Source organism: Arvicola amphibius, chromosome 12 (assembly GCF_903992535.2).
Source record: "Arvicola amphibius chromosome 12, mArvAmp1.2, whole genome shotgun sequence".
In the NCBI taxonomy this organism is placed as follows: Eukaryota; Metazoa; Chordata; class Mammalia; order Rodentia; family Cricetidae; genus Arvicola; species Arvicola amphibius.
Window position 1 is genome coordinate 99,936,733 of NC_052058.2, and position 16,716 is coordinate 99,953,448.

Sequence of the window (16,716 nt, forward strand, 5' to 3'; positions counted from 1 at the left end):
GTCTGTCTGTCCATCTGTCTGTCTATGTGTCTACAAGGTTATTAGGGTATCTTCCTCAATCACTCTCCACCGTATTCATGAGGCAGGGTCTCTCACTGAACTGAGGCCTCACTGACTTGGGTTGACTCAGCTGGCACGGGAGCTCCAGTGATGTGGGACTCCCCTCTGTATGCTATGAATATGTTTTATTACCACTGGTTAAGGAATAAAGTGCTTTTGGCCAATGGCTTAGCAGAGCAAAGCCAGGCAGAAAATTCAAACAGAGATATAGAGAAAGAGTAGGCAAAGTCAGAGAGACTCCCATGTAGCTGCCCAAGAAGCAAGAGGTAACAAACCGCAAGCCTCATGGTAAAATGTTAAATAATAGAATGGGTTAATTTAAGAGCAGAGGTGGTGGCTGCTGCTGTCTTCAGCCATCTTTCAGGGATCTGTAGCTTCCAGCGCTCAGCAAGACAGACGGGGTCTCCTACCAGCAAAGCACACAGGTCTGGTTACTCTCTGGTAAGACAAAGGCAGGATCTCCCTCAGGAGAGTTGCTTGGAGTCCTATTATAAAGGCTTGGATTTTAGGGTTCTACAGCTATGACACAAACACATGTATGGAAGAAGGGTGATCGGAACTTCAATATACAGGGAGTCTGGGAATACCTAGGGTACAACAGACTGTCTGAGATGGGGTGAGAGGACTGTTGAGACGGCTGTCTGTTAGCTCTAACTGTCAACTCCTCACAATCTAGAGTCACCTGGGAAGACAGTGTCATTGAAGGATTGCCAGCACTGGATTGGTCTGGGGGATTATCTAGATTATGTTCACTGAAGTGGGAAGACCATTCCACTGTGAGTGACACCGTTCCCTAGGTAGGGATGCTGTATCTCAGAGTGGAGAAGGTGAGCTGGACACTAGCATGATGCTCTGTGACATGGAACTGCGATCTAAAACAACCCTTTTCTCCACCAGCTTTTTTTGCCAAAGCATTCTAGCACTGCAACAAGACTCAAAACTAAAACAACGGCTCAGTCCGTTGGCAAAGTACTTGCCTTACAAGCTTGAGGACATGAGTTCGATTCCAGAACCCATGTGAAGAGGCCAGGGTGATGGTGATGGTGTATCCTTACACTCGCGGAGCTCAGGAGGGTGATGGTGTATCCTTACACTCGCGGAGCTCAGGAGGGTGATGGTGTATCCTTACACTCGCGGAGCTCAGGAGGGTGATGGTGTATCCTTACACTCGCGGAGCTCAGGAGGGTGATGGTGTATCCTTACACTCGCGGAGCTCAGGAGGGTGATGGTGTATCCTTACACTTGCAGAGCTCAGGAGGGTGATGGTGTATCCTTACACTCGCAGAGCTTGGGTGGTGAAACAGGCAGACTGCTGGAGCTTGCTGGCCAGTCTATAGGCAAGGTCCAGGGTGGTGAGAGACCATGTCTCAGAACAGTAGAAATGGCCTAAGAAACAACACCCAAGGCTGTCCTCTGACTTATACACACACACATATATATAGGCACAGGCACACCCATAGACACGTGTATACACACACACACACACACACACAAAGACGATTCAGATGACCTAGACGTAAGGTTCTCCACTCTGACAGAAAACCACATCATGAGAGGTACCCGCAGAAGCCACTCCCTGGGACTACAGAACTCAAGGAACTGGTATAAACATAGTTTGCTAAAGCAAGTAGGAGCGAAGCCATTAGCCTGAAGTGGTTTTCATAACCAGAGTTCTCAGATAAGCAACTGGGAAACTGACCTGGAAGTATTTCAAGTAACACAACAAAAGGACAACCCTCAATCCACCGAGACAATGGGGCATCCCCTCCGACCATAAATAAGCAAATAGGGCACTCCCCATACCCTAACAAGGCAAATGCCTCTCTCCTTGTTTCAGTGTCTGGGCTGTAAAAGCACAGGCTGAGATGGGGCTCTGTTGGTAGTGTTTTCCTGGCATGTACAGAGCCTGGAGTTCCACCCACAGCACAACATAAACGAGACACGGTGCTACACTGCAATATCCCAGCACTCACAGTGGAGGCAGGATGAGAAATTCAAGTTCACTCTTCATTATATGACAATGGCTAGCCTGGGCTATGTGAGGCCCTGTCTTAAATGAACAAACAACATTTTTTTTAAACAAGGAATCAGAAGGAACCAATTGTGCAACTTGTGGGAGGAGGGTCCTTTATGATGGTTCGCCATTTTCTCCTGGCAGCCCATGTATCTCTCCCTCCTGGGCCAGAAAGGTGGCTTAGGTTCCTGTATCCATGGAGCTGTTAAGTCCCCATTCCCAAGTCCTCCAGAAGAACTTGGACAAGAGACACAGGGCTACTGTGACCCACCCTTAAGTCATCTTTCTTCTTGCTATGTATGCCAGGATGACCTCAACTCTAGAGCAATGGTTCTTACTCTTCCTTTTTTTATATATATAATTAGAGATCTGAAGTGATTTTTCTTTTATTTATTTCACTTTAAGCCAATCTTGAAAGTTCACAGTGATTTCTGGGGTGGGCAGAAGGAATGCGCCATTCAGAATGATCGAGGCATGGGCCAGCCTCACTGAGGAAGCTGGGGGAGCACCGGCTGTCCACAGGCACCTAGGTAGGTGATGTTCCGAGAGCGGGGACGCTGGAAGGCACTGTCCTCAGCAGCTCCCAGCTTCTGCAGCTCAGTCAGAGCGTCACCCGCCACAACCAGTGAGCTGGCAATGTCAGCTCCTCTGGCCTAGAGTCCTCAGCAGAGATGATGGCTGCCCCCTTCTGCTACTCAGCCTTCTCCACCACCAACCTGGTCCTCTCCGCTTCCTGCTGAGCCACCTGTTTAACTTCCACTGCTTCGGTCTGCTCCTGTGAACTCCTTCCCGAAGCTCAGTGTGCCTCCCTAGGACATGTCATTCAGGATGAGCCCAAATGTTGCTGCTTGCTCTGTGAGGTCATCGCTCACCTGCCTGGAGACCAGCTCTCACTGGGTGATCAATTCTCCAGCATCTAAGTAAGCCACTTTACTTAGATCTTTAGGATCTCTGTGGGGATGGATGGCAGTACCCACTCACCAGAGTCCTCACGAATGCTGGTGTAGATACAGGAAGCTATTGGCCACCGGTCGGAAGGAGGTATGTATTGTCATATGTTTTGCAATGGTGTGGACTGGTTTCCTGAGGCTTCTTGGGTCTCAGACTCATTGCTTAACAACTCACCAACCTCAGAAATGTCAACAATGAAGAAACGATGTGGCTCTGCTCCAATAGATACCACAAAAGACTGTGACTCTACCTCTACCTGAACCAGCAGCACCCGAGGGATGCTAGGAGTCCCATCCTCACCAGGCCTTAGTGGGGCACCCCATCACCTGTTAGAGGAGGTAGGGAGCTGGACCACAGTACATCCTACTCTATCTTCCCCATGGCAATGAGGCCACTTGGGAATCTCCAACTTTACCCCATCACTGGTGACAGGCATTCCTTCCTCTCCACAGAGGGCAGTGTAAGGCAGACCTACTGGAGGGCCAGCACTGTCCCTCCATCGACTGCAGGAAGGCCAGCCTCCTAGCGCATCTCAACATCCATGGAAGACAGGCCATAAGCAGAAGCAAGGCATTCCCGTCCCTGACAGCAAGGTGGCTGCAGAGGTCCTTGGGAGAGCCAGATGCCCTGCCTCACCTCAGCTGCTACCAAGAACAGAACTTTCCCCTCCATCTAGTAATACTAAGTCAGTGAGCCCCTTCTTCTGTCAGAGTGGGAAATCAAAGAAAGGCACTAAGATGGGGTTAGAGAAACGTCTCGGCTGGAGAAGTCTTCCAAGTACATGGACTTTAAATAAAGACCTAAATCCTCAGATCCCATGTTTAAAAAATGCCCTGGGTATGTTAGCAAACACATGTAACCTAGCACTGGGGAGGCAGAGCCAAGCAGATCCCTGACATTCACTGGGCAGCAGCCTACACAGGGAGCTCCAGTCCAGGAAGAGATTCTGTCACGAAAACAAGGTGGGACCACCGAGGTGAGTGAGCAGGAAAAAGTTCTTGCCTTGCAAGCTTGATGACCTGGGTTCAAGTCCCAGAGCTCAGATAAAATAACCCCAGCACTCCCATGGTGAGACAAGAGGCAGAGACAGAAGCTTGAGGGCTAGCTAGCCTGGAGTATAGAGCAATATAGAAGAGAGACACTGCCTTAACAAGGTGGGAGGATAAACCTACCCATGAAAGCTGTCCTTTAAACACAGATACTGTCACACTCACACACACACACACACACACACACACACACACACGAGCGCGCACCTATAAATAATAAAAGTGGAGCTGGAGAGATGGCTCAGTGGTTAAGAGAACTTGCTGCTCTTCCAGAGGTTCTGGGTTTGATTCCAAGCACCCACATCAGACAGCTCTAGCTGCAAGGTGAACCAGTATCCTCTTCTGGCCCCCATGGGCATCTACACAGACACAGCATACGCTCACACAGATACACATATACATACGATTAAAAATAAATAATCTTTTAGGAATGTGCAAAGTAATGAAAAATAATAAAATAAAAGATAGATTGTACCTGAGGAATACCATCTGAGGTGGTCCCCTGGCCTTCACACATGCACACACAAACATGCGTGTACGCACAAAGGCACTAAGACAGGATACGTAGCCGAGGATGACTTAGAACATGTGATCCTTCCCCTTCTCCCAGCGAAGGGAGGATACTTCCTATAGTCTTCCACCGCCAACCCCTCTTGAGGAATCAATGCTGTCACCACTGGACACCAGCCTGGACACAGAGGAGGTGAGGATGGGAGAGAACGACACCAAGCGTGTGCCACACACACTCTCCTCTCACACCCGCCTCGACGCAGTGACTCTCAATGTACGCATCTGGGGAAAGGCAAAGGAGAGAACGGTCCAGAGCTCCGCTGGGAAGCCTCTCTTTCTGCAACTGTGGGAATGCCACGCTCACCTGCCCACCCCTCTCTCTGGGCTCTTCCTCAGCCTCCACCCATCTCTCCCCACTCCTGTCCCAGACACACGTCCCAGTCCCTTTAAAAACACTCTACTCCCCACCCAGCTCTGCTGGAGCCTGGCCAGAGGAGTCACGTTCAAGAGAATGGAAACCAACCACAGTGCTAACCGGCCGTGTGGGATCGCCCTGGCCTTCCACAAAAGCTCTTGCCACAGTAGTTTTTTCTTAACTTTTTTCTAATGATTGGGTTACTTCTAGAAATTAGAGGTTTCCTTTGTAGGAAGAAACTTAATCTTAAACCACTCCTCACACTCACTGGGTGGGAATAATTTTAACCTGTTCATGTGCCTTGCCCATCTGGTTTAAACTAACAGTTACAGAAACCTGTGGATACAGAAACAGAGAAATTGACCTCAAAAGTGGCTGAGACACTCTCCCTGCTGGCCAGTTTGTGCAGTGCCAGAAGGTGTAAGGCAAATTACTGCGTGAGAAAAGACAGACCTCAGTGGTCTTATCCAGTGTTGGATCCTGCATGCTGCAACAATGGCCTGCCTGGCAAAATACACCCATCGGTCACACTGCGCCATGACAGTTATAGGGTAGCCAGCTGCTTTCTGCTGTGCTATGAGGCGTTGATGTAGGTGTGTCTTCTATCTATCTGATGATTTCATTAGTTAATTAATAAAGAAACTGCTTGGCCTGATAGGTCAGAACATAGGTGGGTGGAGTAGACAGAACAGGAAGCTGGGAGTGAGGCAGATGCCTTGGGCAATTGTCATGCCTCTCCTCTCTGAGAGAGATGCAATGAAGCTCCAACCCAAGATGGACGTAGACTAGAATCTTCCTGGTAAGCCTCCCCTCGTGGTGCTACACACATTACTAAATATGGGTTAATCAAAATGTGAGAGTTAGCCAGTAAGAGGCTGAAGCTAATGGGCCAAGCAGTGTTTAAATGAATACAGTTTATGTGTTGTTATTTTGGGGCATAAGCTAGCCGGGCAGCTGGAAGCCAGGCGGGATGAAAAGCAGGTCAGCCCACAGCCCCTCGCTACAAGGCCTTCTTCAGAGCAGGGATTTCATACCTCGCAAACCTGGTCAATCTAAGCCGAGAGCAAGGGAGGCCTGGGACAGTCAGAATGATGCCTCACAGATTCATATCCACAAGAATAAGCTGCAGCGTTGACAACCACTATTGACCAGCTGACAAGTTGGCTGGGACAGGTTCCTCATTCTCCCTAAGCCCTCTGCTTCCAAAGCTGGGAATGCTACCAAAACACTGCCCTGGCCTGGGGCAGAGTTCATCTGCTTTGTTCCAGCCCATGGGCTCATCATCAGCTCTACTGAATTCAGCTGTTTCCAAGAGGGCAGTTAGTTAAAGGGAACTGTTTGATTTATTGTTGCTGCTGTTGCTAGTTTTTGCTGGTATGTGTGTCTATGTGACGCAGCCCTTTGGGTGTGGGAGCACGTACGCGTGCTCCTGGGGGAGGGCAGAGACTGACATTGCGTGTCTTCCACAACTGCTCTCCACCTTTCATTTTGAAACAAGGTCTCTCACTGAACCCAGAGATCACCAATCGGCTAGAACGGCCACCTAGATTGCTCCTGGGATCTGCCTCTATCTCTTTCCTCAATGCGGAAAATAAATTTTAACAATTAGTGGGGGCTGAAGTTTTAATTCAGGTTGCTATGTTTGCAAAGTAGACACTTTACCAACTGAACCATGGCCCAAGTCCTTTCTGTTTGCGTTCTGAGACAAGGCTTTAGTGTGGAGCCCAGACTCACAGAATTCTCATGGATGCTCCTGCGTTAGCCGCCCCAGTCCTGGGATGACAGTCTGTGCCATTAAGTCTAACCAGAGGCAGCACAGCCACCAGAGAAAAGGCACTGTGCTCCATCAGTAAGTATTTGTCCAGTTCCTAAGAAGAGCAAGCATCGAGACGAGGCAGTGGCCAGTGCGTGGTGACTCTACCCTCCTTAGTGCAGGTACGGGCAAGAGCAGATGGCAGAAAAATAAAAATAAAAACGTGAAAGCTGCTCAGGAGTCAATGATTTCTCAGCATTATGAAAAGAAATGACGTTTTCTAGTTTTGTAGAAATATGTAATTTTAAAAAAATGCATGATTTACCCCAAATACATCAAGTGGTTTATCTTCAATGTATTTATTATTGTAAGTGTGTGCAAGAACCGTGTTCATGAGTGCAGGTCCATGTATGCCACAGCACATATGTGGCAGTCTGAGGACAATTTGGTGGACTCGGTTCTCTCCCCACCTTCATACAGGTTCTGAGGGTTGGAGTCAGGCTGTCAGGACTGCATGGCAAATGCTCTCCCAGCTGGGCCATCTTGCCAGTTCCTGAAGCTCATTTTTTAAAATTAAATTCCAAGGGCTGAGAAGCCTCAGTCAGGAAAGTGTTTGCCACACAAGCATGGGAACCTTGAGTTCAAGTTCCACAAACCATGTAAAACATGTAGGCATGGTGGCATGTGCTTATTTATAGCATCCAGACGAACCTGGCCCTGCGCCCATGAGAACTTCCAGAGTGTGACATGCCCTGCTTCACACCTGTGTGCAGGGCAAGCAGTACCCTGTCTCTTTAAAAGGCGAAACTCCGCCTACTTCTCATCCTCTCTCTGCACCTCTCTTTCTCTCTCCCTTTCCTCCCCCGCCCCTTTATCTCAATAAAACTCTCCAACTTAAAATCTGTCCATATAGCATATTTGCCTCTCACCCCCGGGGTTTGGACTCACCCTCAGAATCCTACCACCTATAATCCCTGTGCTGGGGAGACAGAACAGAAGGACCCCTAGGGCTCCCTGGCCCAGCCAGTCTAACCTGCTTGGTGAGTTCCAGGACAAGGAGAGACAGGACACTTTCTCAAAACCAACTGGGAGGCACCTGAGGAACTACAGTCAGTTTTTCTATGGCCTCCAAATGCTACCCCAACTCCCTGGGGCAGAAGCACTAAGGGCGGGGCTTTCGGTGGCATGTCCACAGATGATCCACCAACACAAAGTCACTGAGCAGCAAGGCAAGGGTCAGAAAGATGTGGAAAAGCATGCCCTCGGTTACCCTGAAACATGGCCTAGGGAGACTCTACAACGAGGAGGAGCATCCTTTCTTCTCTGGCTCCAGATGGCTTTGTACCCACAGCCCTTCAGCAGGTCTGCCACCAACTGGAAACTGTTGTTGTACCCTCCTCTGGAACCATGACATGGAATTAAGAAAGTGAATCATGTCCCTAACAAGCAACCAACAAATAGTCTTGAACTGCGGACTGTCACGATGACGGCAGCACTTCTACTGATCTCCTGCCTGCATCTGAGCCCATGCAAAGCTCCATGGTGCCAACTGAGCTTTCAAAGGTGGCAAGAAAACTCACGGTTAGGAATACAAGTCTACCATAGCTATTCACCTGAGCCTTAATGGGGTGGGGTCCCCTAAATCACCACGCATTCTTTATCCGTCACAGGCAATTTCTCCAAATTTAACTCCAAAATTTTTGTTGCACAAACTGACAAACCTGGATGCCTTCCCTGCAATTTAGTTTCTCCTTCCCAGAAGATGACTCAGAAGCTAAGAGCACTGGCTGCTCTTCCAGAGGTCCTGAGTTCAATTCCCAGCAACCACACTGTGGCTCACAACCATCTATAATGAGATCTGGTGCCCTCTTCTGGTGCACAGGCAGAAAACTGTATACATAATAAATCTCGACCAGGTGGTGGTAGAGAATGCCTTTAATACCAGCACTCAGGAGGCAAAAGGCAGGTGGAGCTCTGTGAATTAGAAGCCTATTTGGTCTACAAAGTGAGTTCCAGGACAGACTCTATAAAGTTACAGAAAAATCCTGTCTCAAAAAAAAAAAAAAAAAAAAAAATCTCCTTCCCAAACATTCCACACAAACCTGGCTGATGTTGTTGGAAACACCTGAAAGCTTGGGCTTAAGTTTTCTATTCTGCAGGGCTGGGAATCCGACACACAACCTCAAATACTCTAGGCAGACACTATCCAGCAGTGAACAACAGCCCGAGCCCTCCCAGTGTACATAACTACAGTTATAATGGGGGGCAGAAAGGGTGGTTTAGGCCCCTTGCCTTGATGAGGAACAATCTCCCTTTTGTGACGCCCTCTAGGGAGTTTTCTATCACCTCTCTCTTTCACCTTGGTATTCAATGCCAGAAAATTCTCCTTTTGGCCTACTAAAATTCTCCCACCCACTGTGCTGCCTCCCCTCCTCCCACTCCCGCGGAGCTAAGTTTCCCATAACAAGTTTGCGGAAGACGCCTGCGCACTCGCACTCCATCGCTTCCCTCTCCATCAGAATGATCCCTGCATCCCCAGACATCTATGCTCGGCACTGAACGCCCTCTGAACGCAGGGAGGGCCCTACTGAGGACTTCCCCACTGTTTCTCGAACCTCCAAGCCTAGTTAAAAGGCACTTTTCCTCTATCTCCTTTCCTTCTAGGGGATGTCAGCATTTTCAGCTGGTGTCTTATCTCAATCCTCAATGAAATTGCCCTCAAGCTTCCTTCTGAGTCAGTTGTAAATTGTTGTTAATGAGACTGAGAACTCAAAGGGAGCCCGCTGTTGACCCCTGCTCTCTGCTAGAATGTCCCTGCCCTCACTTGCAAGGCTTGCTCATACAGTATCTTCTCTCCGCTGCCCTCCGCCCCAAACACACCAGTTAAAACTTCCAACTCTTTTTTTAAAAAGTCTATAATTTACTATGCCAACTATTAACCCACTATAAGAAGCTCCAAGGTTGCAGAGATTTATCTGCCCTCTACTGCATGCCCAATGTCTAGAAGCCTAAACTCATCAGGCCAAGTGTTTAAAAAACATTTGAGAAGAAAAGTTATTCACTTAACAAGGGCTTGTTGGGCACCTCTTCCCCTGCAAAAGACATCACACTGCCTCCGCCTTTAGAAAGCACTGAGAGGGCACTGGATCGTGTTAGGGGTGCAGGACTGAAAACTACGGACAATGTGCACAGGTCAAAGAATGTGCCAACCGTTCAGAAGAAAAGGCTTGGGCATGGGCTTGATCCAACGGGTCACTGACGCGCAGAGCGCCAAGGGTTTTTTCCTAGATTCCCTTAAAGGTGCCGCGACATTCCACTTTCCAGGCGGAGAAGTTAACAGGCCAGAGATGCAAATGCCTCTTCCCAACCGTCTTGATATTTAAAGAGGAAGAATCATACTAATTTCTGCTTTCCTGCAGCAGCACCCCATTCCACGCAACCTCCGCCCAACTGCCCTCACCCCGACTGCTCCCCACGCCGCCCCAGCCCAAAATCCCGCAACGCTTCCCACCTGCTCCCGGCGTGCCCCGCGGTTCCTCCCCACGCGTGCGCAATAAACTCCCTCTTGGGTCCGGGAGGGGCTGGAGCTCCGGCCTAGGAGGGACACGCCTCCGAAAGCAGATCTGACTTCTGATTGGCTGCAGGCGCTCGCACGAGCTCGGTTGGAACGCAGGGACCTTGCTTTTAAAGGCGCTACCCGGTGCACTCAGGAACTTGAGTTCCGTCTGCCTGCACTTGCTCCCGCGCTTTTGCCATCCAGGTCACCTCGCCAGCATGTCTCAGGTACTGCGCGTGCCCTGCCGGGCTGCGAAGGTGCAATGGGTTTGGGGAAATCAGTTCGCGGGAACCCCGCGGGGTATCTTTCCCCCAACCACCCGCCTCCCGGATGCTAGGCTTCTGCTCTGGGATCCGAGCCCAGCTCATAGCCTGGGGAGCGGAACTTTTTCCCTTGCAGATTTCTGGAACTGCCACCCACGCCGGAACTGCTGGAGAGTTGCGGGTGGGCTGGACTCCCGGGTGAAGCAGGCACAGGGTCCTCGAAAGAAAGATGGGGGAATAAGAGGATGAAGGGCAGAAAAGATTGAATCCCATACTGGGAAGGACCGAAGTGGAACAGTGGGGCACTCTTAGAGGCCCTGGCTGGGGAGCCTGGAGGTCGGGGGGAGGGGGAGAGGAGTAATTAGCCTTGTGCCTGGCTTGCCCTTCTACAGAAGAGATGCGACTAGATGAGGTGGCCCGGAAGCCTTTTCCTTCCCTGTATTGGGACCCCTGTCCGGGACCGATTCCCTGTAGCGTGATTCCTGGCTCCTCCCACTTGCTTGTCCCTAATCTGGGCACTGGGACAGAGGTCACCGCTGAACTCCAGGCCCCAGTAGGAAGGGACCAGTGGGCGCCTGACCCTGGATTCCACTGCATTCATGGCCTGAACCCTGATCGACTGTCTTCATCACTCCACGTTTCCCCTCACTGCCCCGTCTATCTCCGCTGATCATAGGTCAGGGCCTTGCTGAAACCCTCAGCAATTGCTGGATTTGAGCCAGCGGTGGTCAGGCAGTTGGGCAGAGAAAAATTTAAGGGTGTGTACTTCCACTGTAAGTCAAGTCTATTCCCGACACTTGACACAGTGCTGTAACTGCACAAGCGGACAGGTGGGCCCTTGCCGAATCTTGGTGCGAGCAGAGTTTGCGAGGAGTGCTGCCTTCCCTTCCCATCCTCTCCTGGACCGCTCCCACTCAGATATCCACCCCATCCCGTTCCTCTCCCTCTCACCCAGGCTGAATTCGACAAAGCTGCCGAGGAGGTGAAGCGCCTCAAGACTCAGCCAAGTGATGAAGAGATGCTCTTCATCTATAGCCACTTCAAACAAGCCACCGTGGGCGACGTAAATACAGGTATGCCCAGCTTCTCCTGCCGAGTTGGCTTGGCAGCCCAGGAGTCTGAGAATCTCACTTTCCAACTGCCCCGGGCCCTAAGGTTCAGGCAGGTATGGTGACAGATCAAAGCTGGGAGGTTTCACCAGCAAGACCATCTTCCAAAATTCTTTGTGTGACCCTGGGAGCAGATTCAGTCTGGTTTTAGAAGGACTTTACCGATTATCTCAGCATTTGCTGAAGGAAGCAAAGGTCCAGAGAGCAAGCTTGCTCTGAGCCCTGTTGCTCAGTAGTGGCTTTGTTGAGCCTCCTGTTCCCATTAGATGAACAGGGTCATCGAGAGCACTTGGCAGCCGTCCCAAGCCTAATAGATGAGAAAGGACATCTCATCTATTGAGGCCAGTTGGAAGTGGTACTGGCCAAAATCTGCACCTTCCAGATGACATTTCCCCCTCTAAAGATCTTGGTGCAGACTTTTGTGAAGCGGCCAGAGCATGTGTATGTGGGGGCCAGAGGACAGCCTGGAGTATTGTTTCCACGAGTACCATCCACCTCCCCCAGGGATCTGCCTGTCTCTACCTCTCCAGCACTGAGATTATAAGCACAGGCAGCCCTGTGCCCCCCCCACCATGCCCCATTTTTTTTTCCACAAGAGTTCTGGGACCAGAACTCAGATCCTTATACTTGCAAGGTAAGCACTTTGTGCTGACTATCTCTCTAGCCCTTTGGTACAGATTTTGAAGCTATGCTGTGGATTACCTTGGTCTATAATACTGTTTCTGCCGCTGCCTTGTGCAGTGGCTGTATCCTGAGACAGCAATACAGTGTGTTCTAGCAAGAAGAACTCATGACAGCATAGATAGAAGGAAATGTACCCCTCAGCCACCCACCAAGTGTGGCCTCCAATTCCACTGGGCTGGAGTGGCAGGCCAAGCAGGTCAGAGCAGAGGGCTTATAAACACCCAGGGAGAAGAAGGTAACGGGTAGGCAGGTATGCTTTGCTGCCAGATAGTATTTTGTCACAGCCTGGCCTCTGGCCAAGGCTAGAGGTACTTGAGCATCAGTAGACTGACTTGGAATCTATCACTCCCTGAACAGGAAACTGTTGTCTCTTTTTCGGCAAAGACTAGCCACTTGTGGCTATCTAAGTTTAAGTTGCAAATGGTTTTACCTAAGCAATTTGCAAAACAGTCTACAGCTGCATGAGCTGTGTTTCAAGGGCTCAGTGGCCACGTGGGGCAAGTGGCTTCTGAATGAAATGTTGCAAGGACCAGCGAAATGGCTAGCAGGTAAAGGCTCTTGCCGCCGCACCTGGCTGACTATGGGACGCACTTGGTGAAAGAACTAACTCCCACTAGTTCTCCTCCGGCATTGCACACACGTGCACCCCAGTGTACACATGCACTAACTGAATGTGGCCAATAGGCATGTCCACCTAGGGCATCTTCCTCTGGGGTTGTGAGGGTACCTTCATAGGCACAGTCTTCCTGTAAGGTTCCCGGGACTTTTTCCTCAGACTCAGTGCCCCAAGCCCTATGCTCTGCAGTTTCTGATCTTATCAATGAAATTGCTCCCCAGGAAGGGTGGTGGGAGGTCTTCTCTCCCAAACCCAGATGCTTGGAAGAAGCCTGGTCTTCATTTAAAAAAAAAAAAAACAAAACAAAAAAAAAAAACCCTACAAACAACAAAGAGTTGAGCGATGTGGTGGGGAAATAGGGCCAGGTGCTAAAGCCACTGAGCAACAGGTGGGATCTAATAGTGTTTCTTTTCAGAATTGTCTTTGGGGTTTGTTGTTGTTGCTTTATCGTCATGTGCATTGGTATATTACCGGCATGTCTGTCTGTGTGAGGGTGCCAGGTCCTCTGGACCTGGGATTACAGACAGCTGTGAGCCGCCATGTGGGTGCTGGGTTCTCTTTAAACACCGAGCTATCTCTCCAGCCCCATTTTTTTTTTTCAGAGTTTTTGAATTCTGAACCATGTGAATGGGTGTTTGTTTGATTTGATTAAAGTACAGGTGTAGTTTGGTTTGAGAATTTTTTGGTCTCTTTTTTTTTTCTCCCCCTCTGTTTTGTTTAAGACAGAGTCTCATGTAGCCCAGGCTGAACCAAATTCACTATGTAGCCAAAATAAAATGACCTTGAAGTTTTGATCTTCTGGCTTCCACCTTACAGATGTGAATCACCAGGTCTGGGGATGGGGAGACCAGGGTTTGGGTCATGCCAGGCAAGCACTCTGCCAATGGAGCCATATCCCTGGCCTTTTTACTATCTAATATTTTTCTGGTTTTGAAACAGAATCTCACTATGCCACCCAGTCTGGCTTTAAGCTCTCTCTGTAGACCAGGTAGGCCTTGAACTTCTGATCCTCCTGCCCCAGCAGGTATCACAAGTGTGCACCACCAGGCCGATCAATTTTTTTCTATGGTATTATATTCTAGTGTTTAAGTTCTCACATAGCCCATCTGGGTTTCTTATGCTAGAACCCTCTGTGTGAGACACTGGGAGTATATGCATCAAAGGAATATCTTAGTCCTGGGAAGTGATAGCACCAACTTTAATCCCAGCACACGGGAGGCAGAAGTAGGTAGATCTGTGAGTTCAAGTCCAGCCTGGTCTACAGAGTGAGTTGCAGCACAGCCAGAGCTGGGGAAGCCCTATGAGGGGAGGGGGCGGAGCGGGAAAGATGTCTTGCTTTGCCTGGGAAAGAAGTTGATAAAGCTCTCCATTAGAACTTGTAACAAATCTCCTGTCTGCCCTTTCTTGTTGCAGATCGGCCAGGGCTTTTGGACCTCAAAGGCAAGGCCAAGTGGGATTCCTGGAATAAACTGAAAGGTAACTTGTTGTGATCGACCTCCCTCCCTTGTAAGGCTGGCCGTTGAATATTCTCAGTTCTGGAGAGGGGAGGGCAAAAGTCAGGAGGCACACATTGGAAGCCAGCCCAGACAAGCCTAGCTTGGGGGAAACTAGGCCACCTCCTCTCCCTCCTTTTCTAAGAGCTTCATCTCTGAGCAGAGGTGTTATCTGGAGGGAAAGAACTTGGGGACCAGCCACTGAGAAATAGGCCAGGGAGTGACATTGTTGCCATGGTCTTTGGAAGTCTATACAGTAAAGAGAGTTCTCTCGTCCACGCCTCTGTCTCCCCAACAAGGCCAGGCAGTGACCCCTTAGCCGAGTGGCCATTCCCCAGTTCCCTTTCAACTAGAAGGGCACATGAGAAAAGGGGATGAGGTAATGCGTGGCCAGTGAATGGAACTATTATTTGCTGAGAGCACAGGCATCTAAGAGGTGTTCAGGCTCCACTAAATCATGTGTTCCAATGGCAGCAAGCCCCAAAAGCTGGCACCAGAGTTGTGGCAGCTTTTATACCCTCACCAGCCAGTTGCTGAATAGGCCACTGTCCTCGCAAGAGAGAGGCATGAACTCAGGAAGGGCCCAGCACACTGAAATGCACTGCCAGGCCCGCGTGGGTCTGGACGTCCATCTTCCACACCATTTTCAGGCCCTGGAAACCCTGGTGCTTCACAACAAGCTTTCTCAGTCCCCAAGGACTTCTCATTACCCTGGGGGAATCTAGGAAACCCAGTATGGCCGTCCCTCAGGGTGTGTCCATTGTCCTTTATGCCGTGACCAGGAGACAAAGATTTGCTTCATTCCTTTCCAAGAACCAACTGCTTTTCCTCAGTCTTCACCTCTTCTCCCAGCTTCTCTTTGTGGGGGCAGGGGGTTAGAGAGGGACTGGCTCAGAAAGCCAGCAGCGTAGCCCTGGGAGATATGAATCCAAAACAGATCATCCGTAAAGCTGAAGTCAAACAGTAAAACAGCAGCACCAGAAAAATCACTGCAGGGATACTTTCCTGCCTGTCTAGAAGGCTAAGGTCCTCGCTGCCTGCAGCCCCATCGTGCAAGAGCTTGTTGCATCATGAAGCAGACCGCATCCCCTGGAGTGCTGTGTGTCTAGTCCTCAGGCCATCTCTGAGATATAAGAATTGTGCTGTGTGTGTAAGAAATAACTTCCAAATATGAAACTGGGATCTCAGCAAGTGTGTCCAGCCTGTGGCCCAACACATGTGGAGATCATGTAGAGACGGTTAATTGATTAAGAGCATTTGCTGCCTCTTACAGAGGATTTGGATTTGAATCCCCCAAACCACAAGTGGCTCACAACCACCTATAACTCCAGTTCTAAGAGATCCGACTCCCTCATCTCACTTCCTCAGGCACCTGCGTGCATTTGGTGCACGTACATATATATAGTCAGAGACATATGCATACTAATTAATAAATGATAGAAGGATTTTTTTAAGTAAATAGAGAACTGTGGAGAAGACACATGACATGTAACCGTGACCTCCACTTTGTACACATGCACATTCGCTGGCAAATACGCAGACACATACATGCATATTACATCCACCTGCACAAATATGGCACGCATGAGTTTTTAAAAAGGCCAGACACCCCCGCCAGCTCAGTGTCTTTCTAACAGACTGCTTCCCTGATGTGATCTCTCACCGGTTCCTTCCAGGAACTTCCAAGGAAAGCGCCATGAAAACCTACGTGGAAAAAGTGGAAGAGCTAAAGAAGAAATACGGGATATAGAAGACCAGATTTGGTGGCCAGCCACACGTGTGACCTGTGACAACATAATGCCTTGTTTTTTTTCTAATGTAGATGATACGGTTCTGATAAATTAGGGCCAGAATTAATCTCTGATCCTCCTCCCTGTGTAGTTTTTACCTGAAATCAATTAAAAGTACATTTGTTACTTTATATCTTTGGGTGCCTGGACTCTTTTATATTATATTAGTTGTGTTTGTCTTCTGTGTGTATGGGTGGGTGGGAGCGCAACGGCACACACGTGTAGGTCAGAGGAAATTGCTAGAGTTGGTTCTCTCCTCCTACCGAGTACGTCCCAGGGATCAAACTCAGGTTCTCAGGCATTTTACCCACTGAGGATCTCACCAGCCCACCACCCAGGTTCCTGGAATGACTGGCCTTGCTCCAGGCTCTCCTCTCTGCTTCCTTCCAAAGATGTGCTTTGGAGCTGGGGGTGTAGCTCAGTTTGGGAGAGTGCCGCCTAGCATGTACAAAC

The 16,716-nt window shown here is 49.5% G+C and overlaps 2 protein-coding genes and 1 pseudogene across 5 annotated transcripts in view; 1 reads left to right on the forward strand and 2 right to left on the reverse strand.

Annotated features, from left to right (window-relative positions):
• Positions 1-10,330, reverse strand: part of C12H2orf76 (chromosome 12 C2orf76 homolog) — a 61,954-nt gene extending 51,624 nt beyond the window's left edge. Inside the window, exons 1-3 of one of the 4 annotated variants that reach the window (XM_038349084.1) lie at positions 10,264-10,290; positions 4,550-4,866; positions 1,038-1,446 (exon numbers count right to left, since the gene is read on the reverse strand). The gene's annotated coding sequence lies outside the window, so the exon portion shown is untranslated. Of the gene's footprint in view, positions 1-1,037; positions 1,447-4,549; positions 4,867-10,263 lie in introns of all 4 variants that reach the window. The other 3 variants (XM_038349087.1, XM_038349085.1, XM_038349086.1) reach the window with 3 other exon arrangements.
• Positions 2,542-4,153, reverse strand: LOC119827414 (annotated as a pseudogene).
• Dbi (diazepam binding inhibitor, acyl-CoA binding protein) lies at positions 5,752-16,394 on the forward strand. The gene is made up of 5 exons (XM_038349088.1): positions 5,752-5,798; positions 10,397-10,535; positions 11,527-11,644; positions 14,394-14,456; positions 16,150-16,394. Exons 2-5 carry the CDS (start codon positions 10,527-10,529, stop codon positions 16,221-16,223), a joined length of 264 nt encoding a protein of 87 aa, XP_038205016.1. The 5' UTR covers positions 5,752-5,798; positions 10,397-10,526; the 3' UTR covers positions 16,224-16,394.
• The last annotated feature ends 322 nt before the right edge of the window (positions 16,395-16,716 follow it).

Excerpts from the sequence above, each read along its gene's own strand:
- Dbi (XM_038349088.1), top strand. Across the intron at positions 11,645-14,393 it reads CGTGGGCGACGTAAATACAG|ATCGGCCAGGGCTTTTGGAC; the intron begins GTATGCCCAGCT and ends TTCTTGTTGCAG. Across the intron at positions 14,457-16,149 it reads TTCCTGGAATAAACTGAAAG|GAACTTCCAAGGAAAGCGCC; the intron begins GTAACTTGTTGT and ends GGTTCCTTCCAG.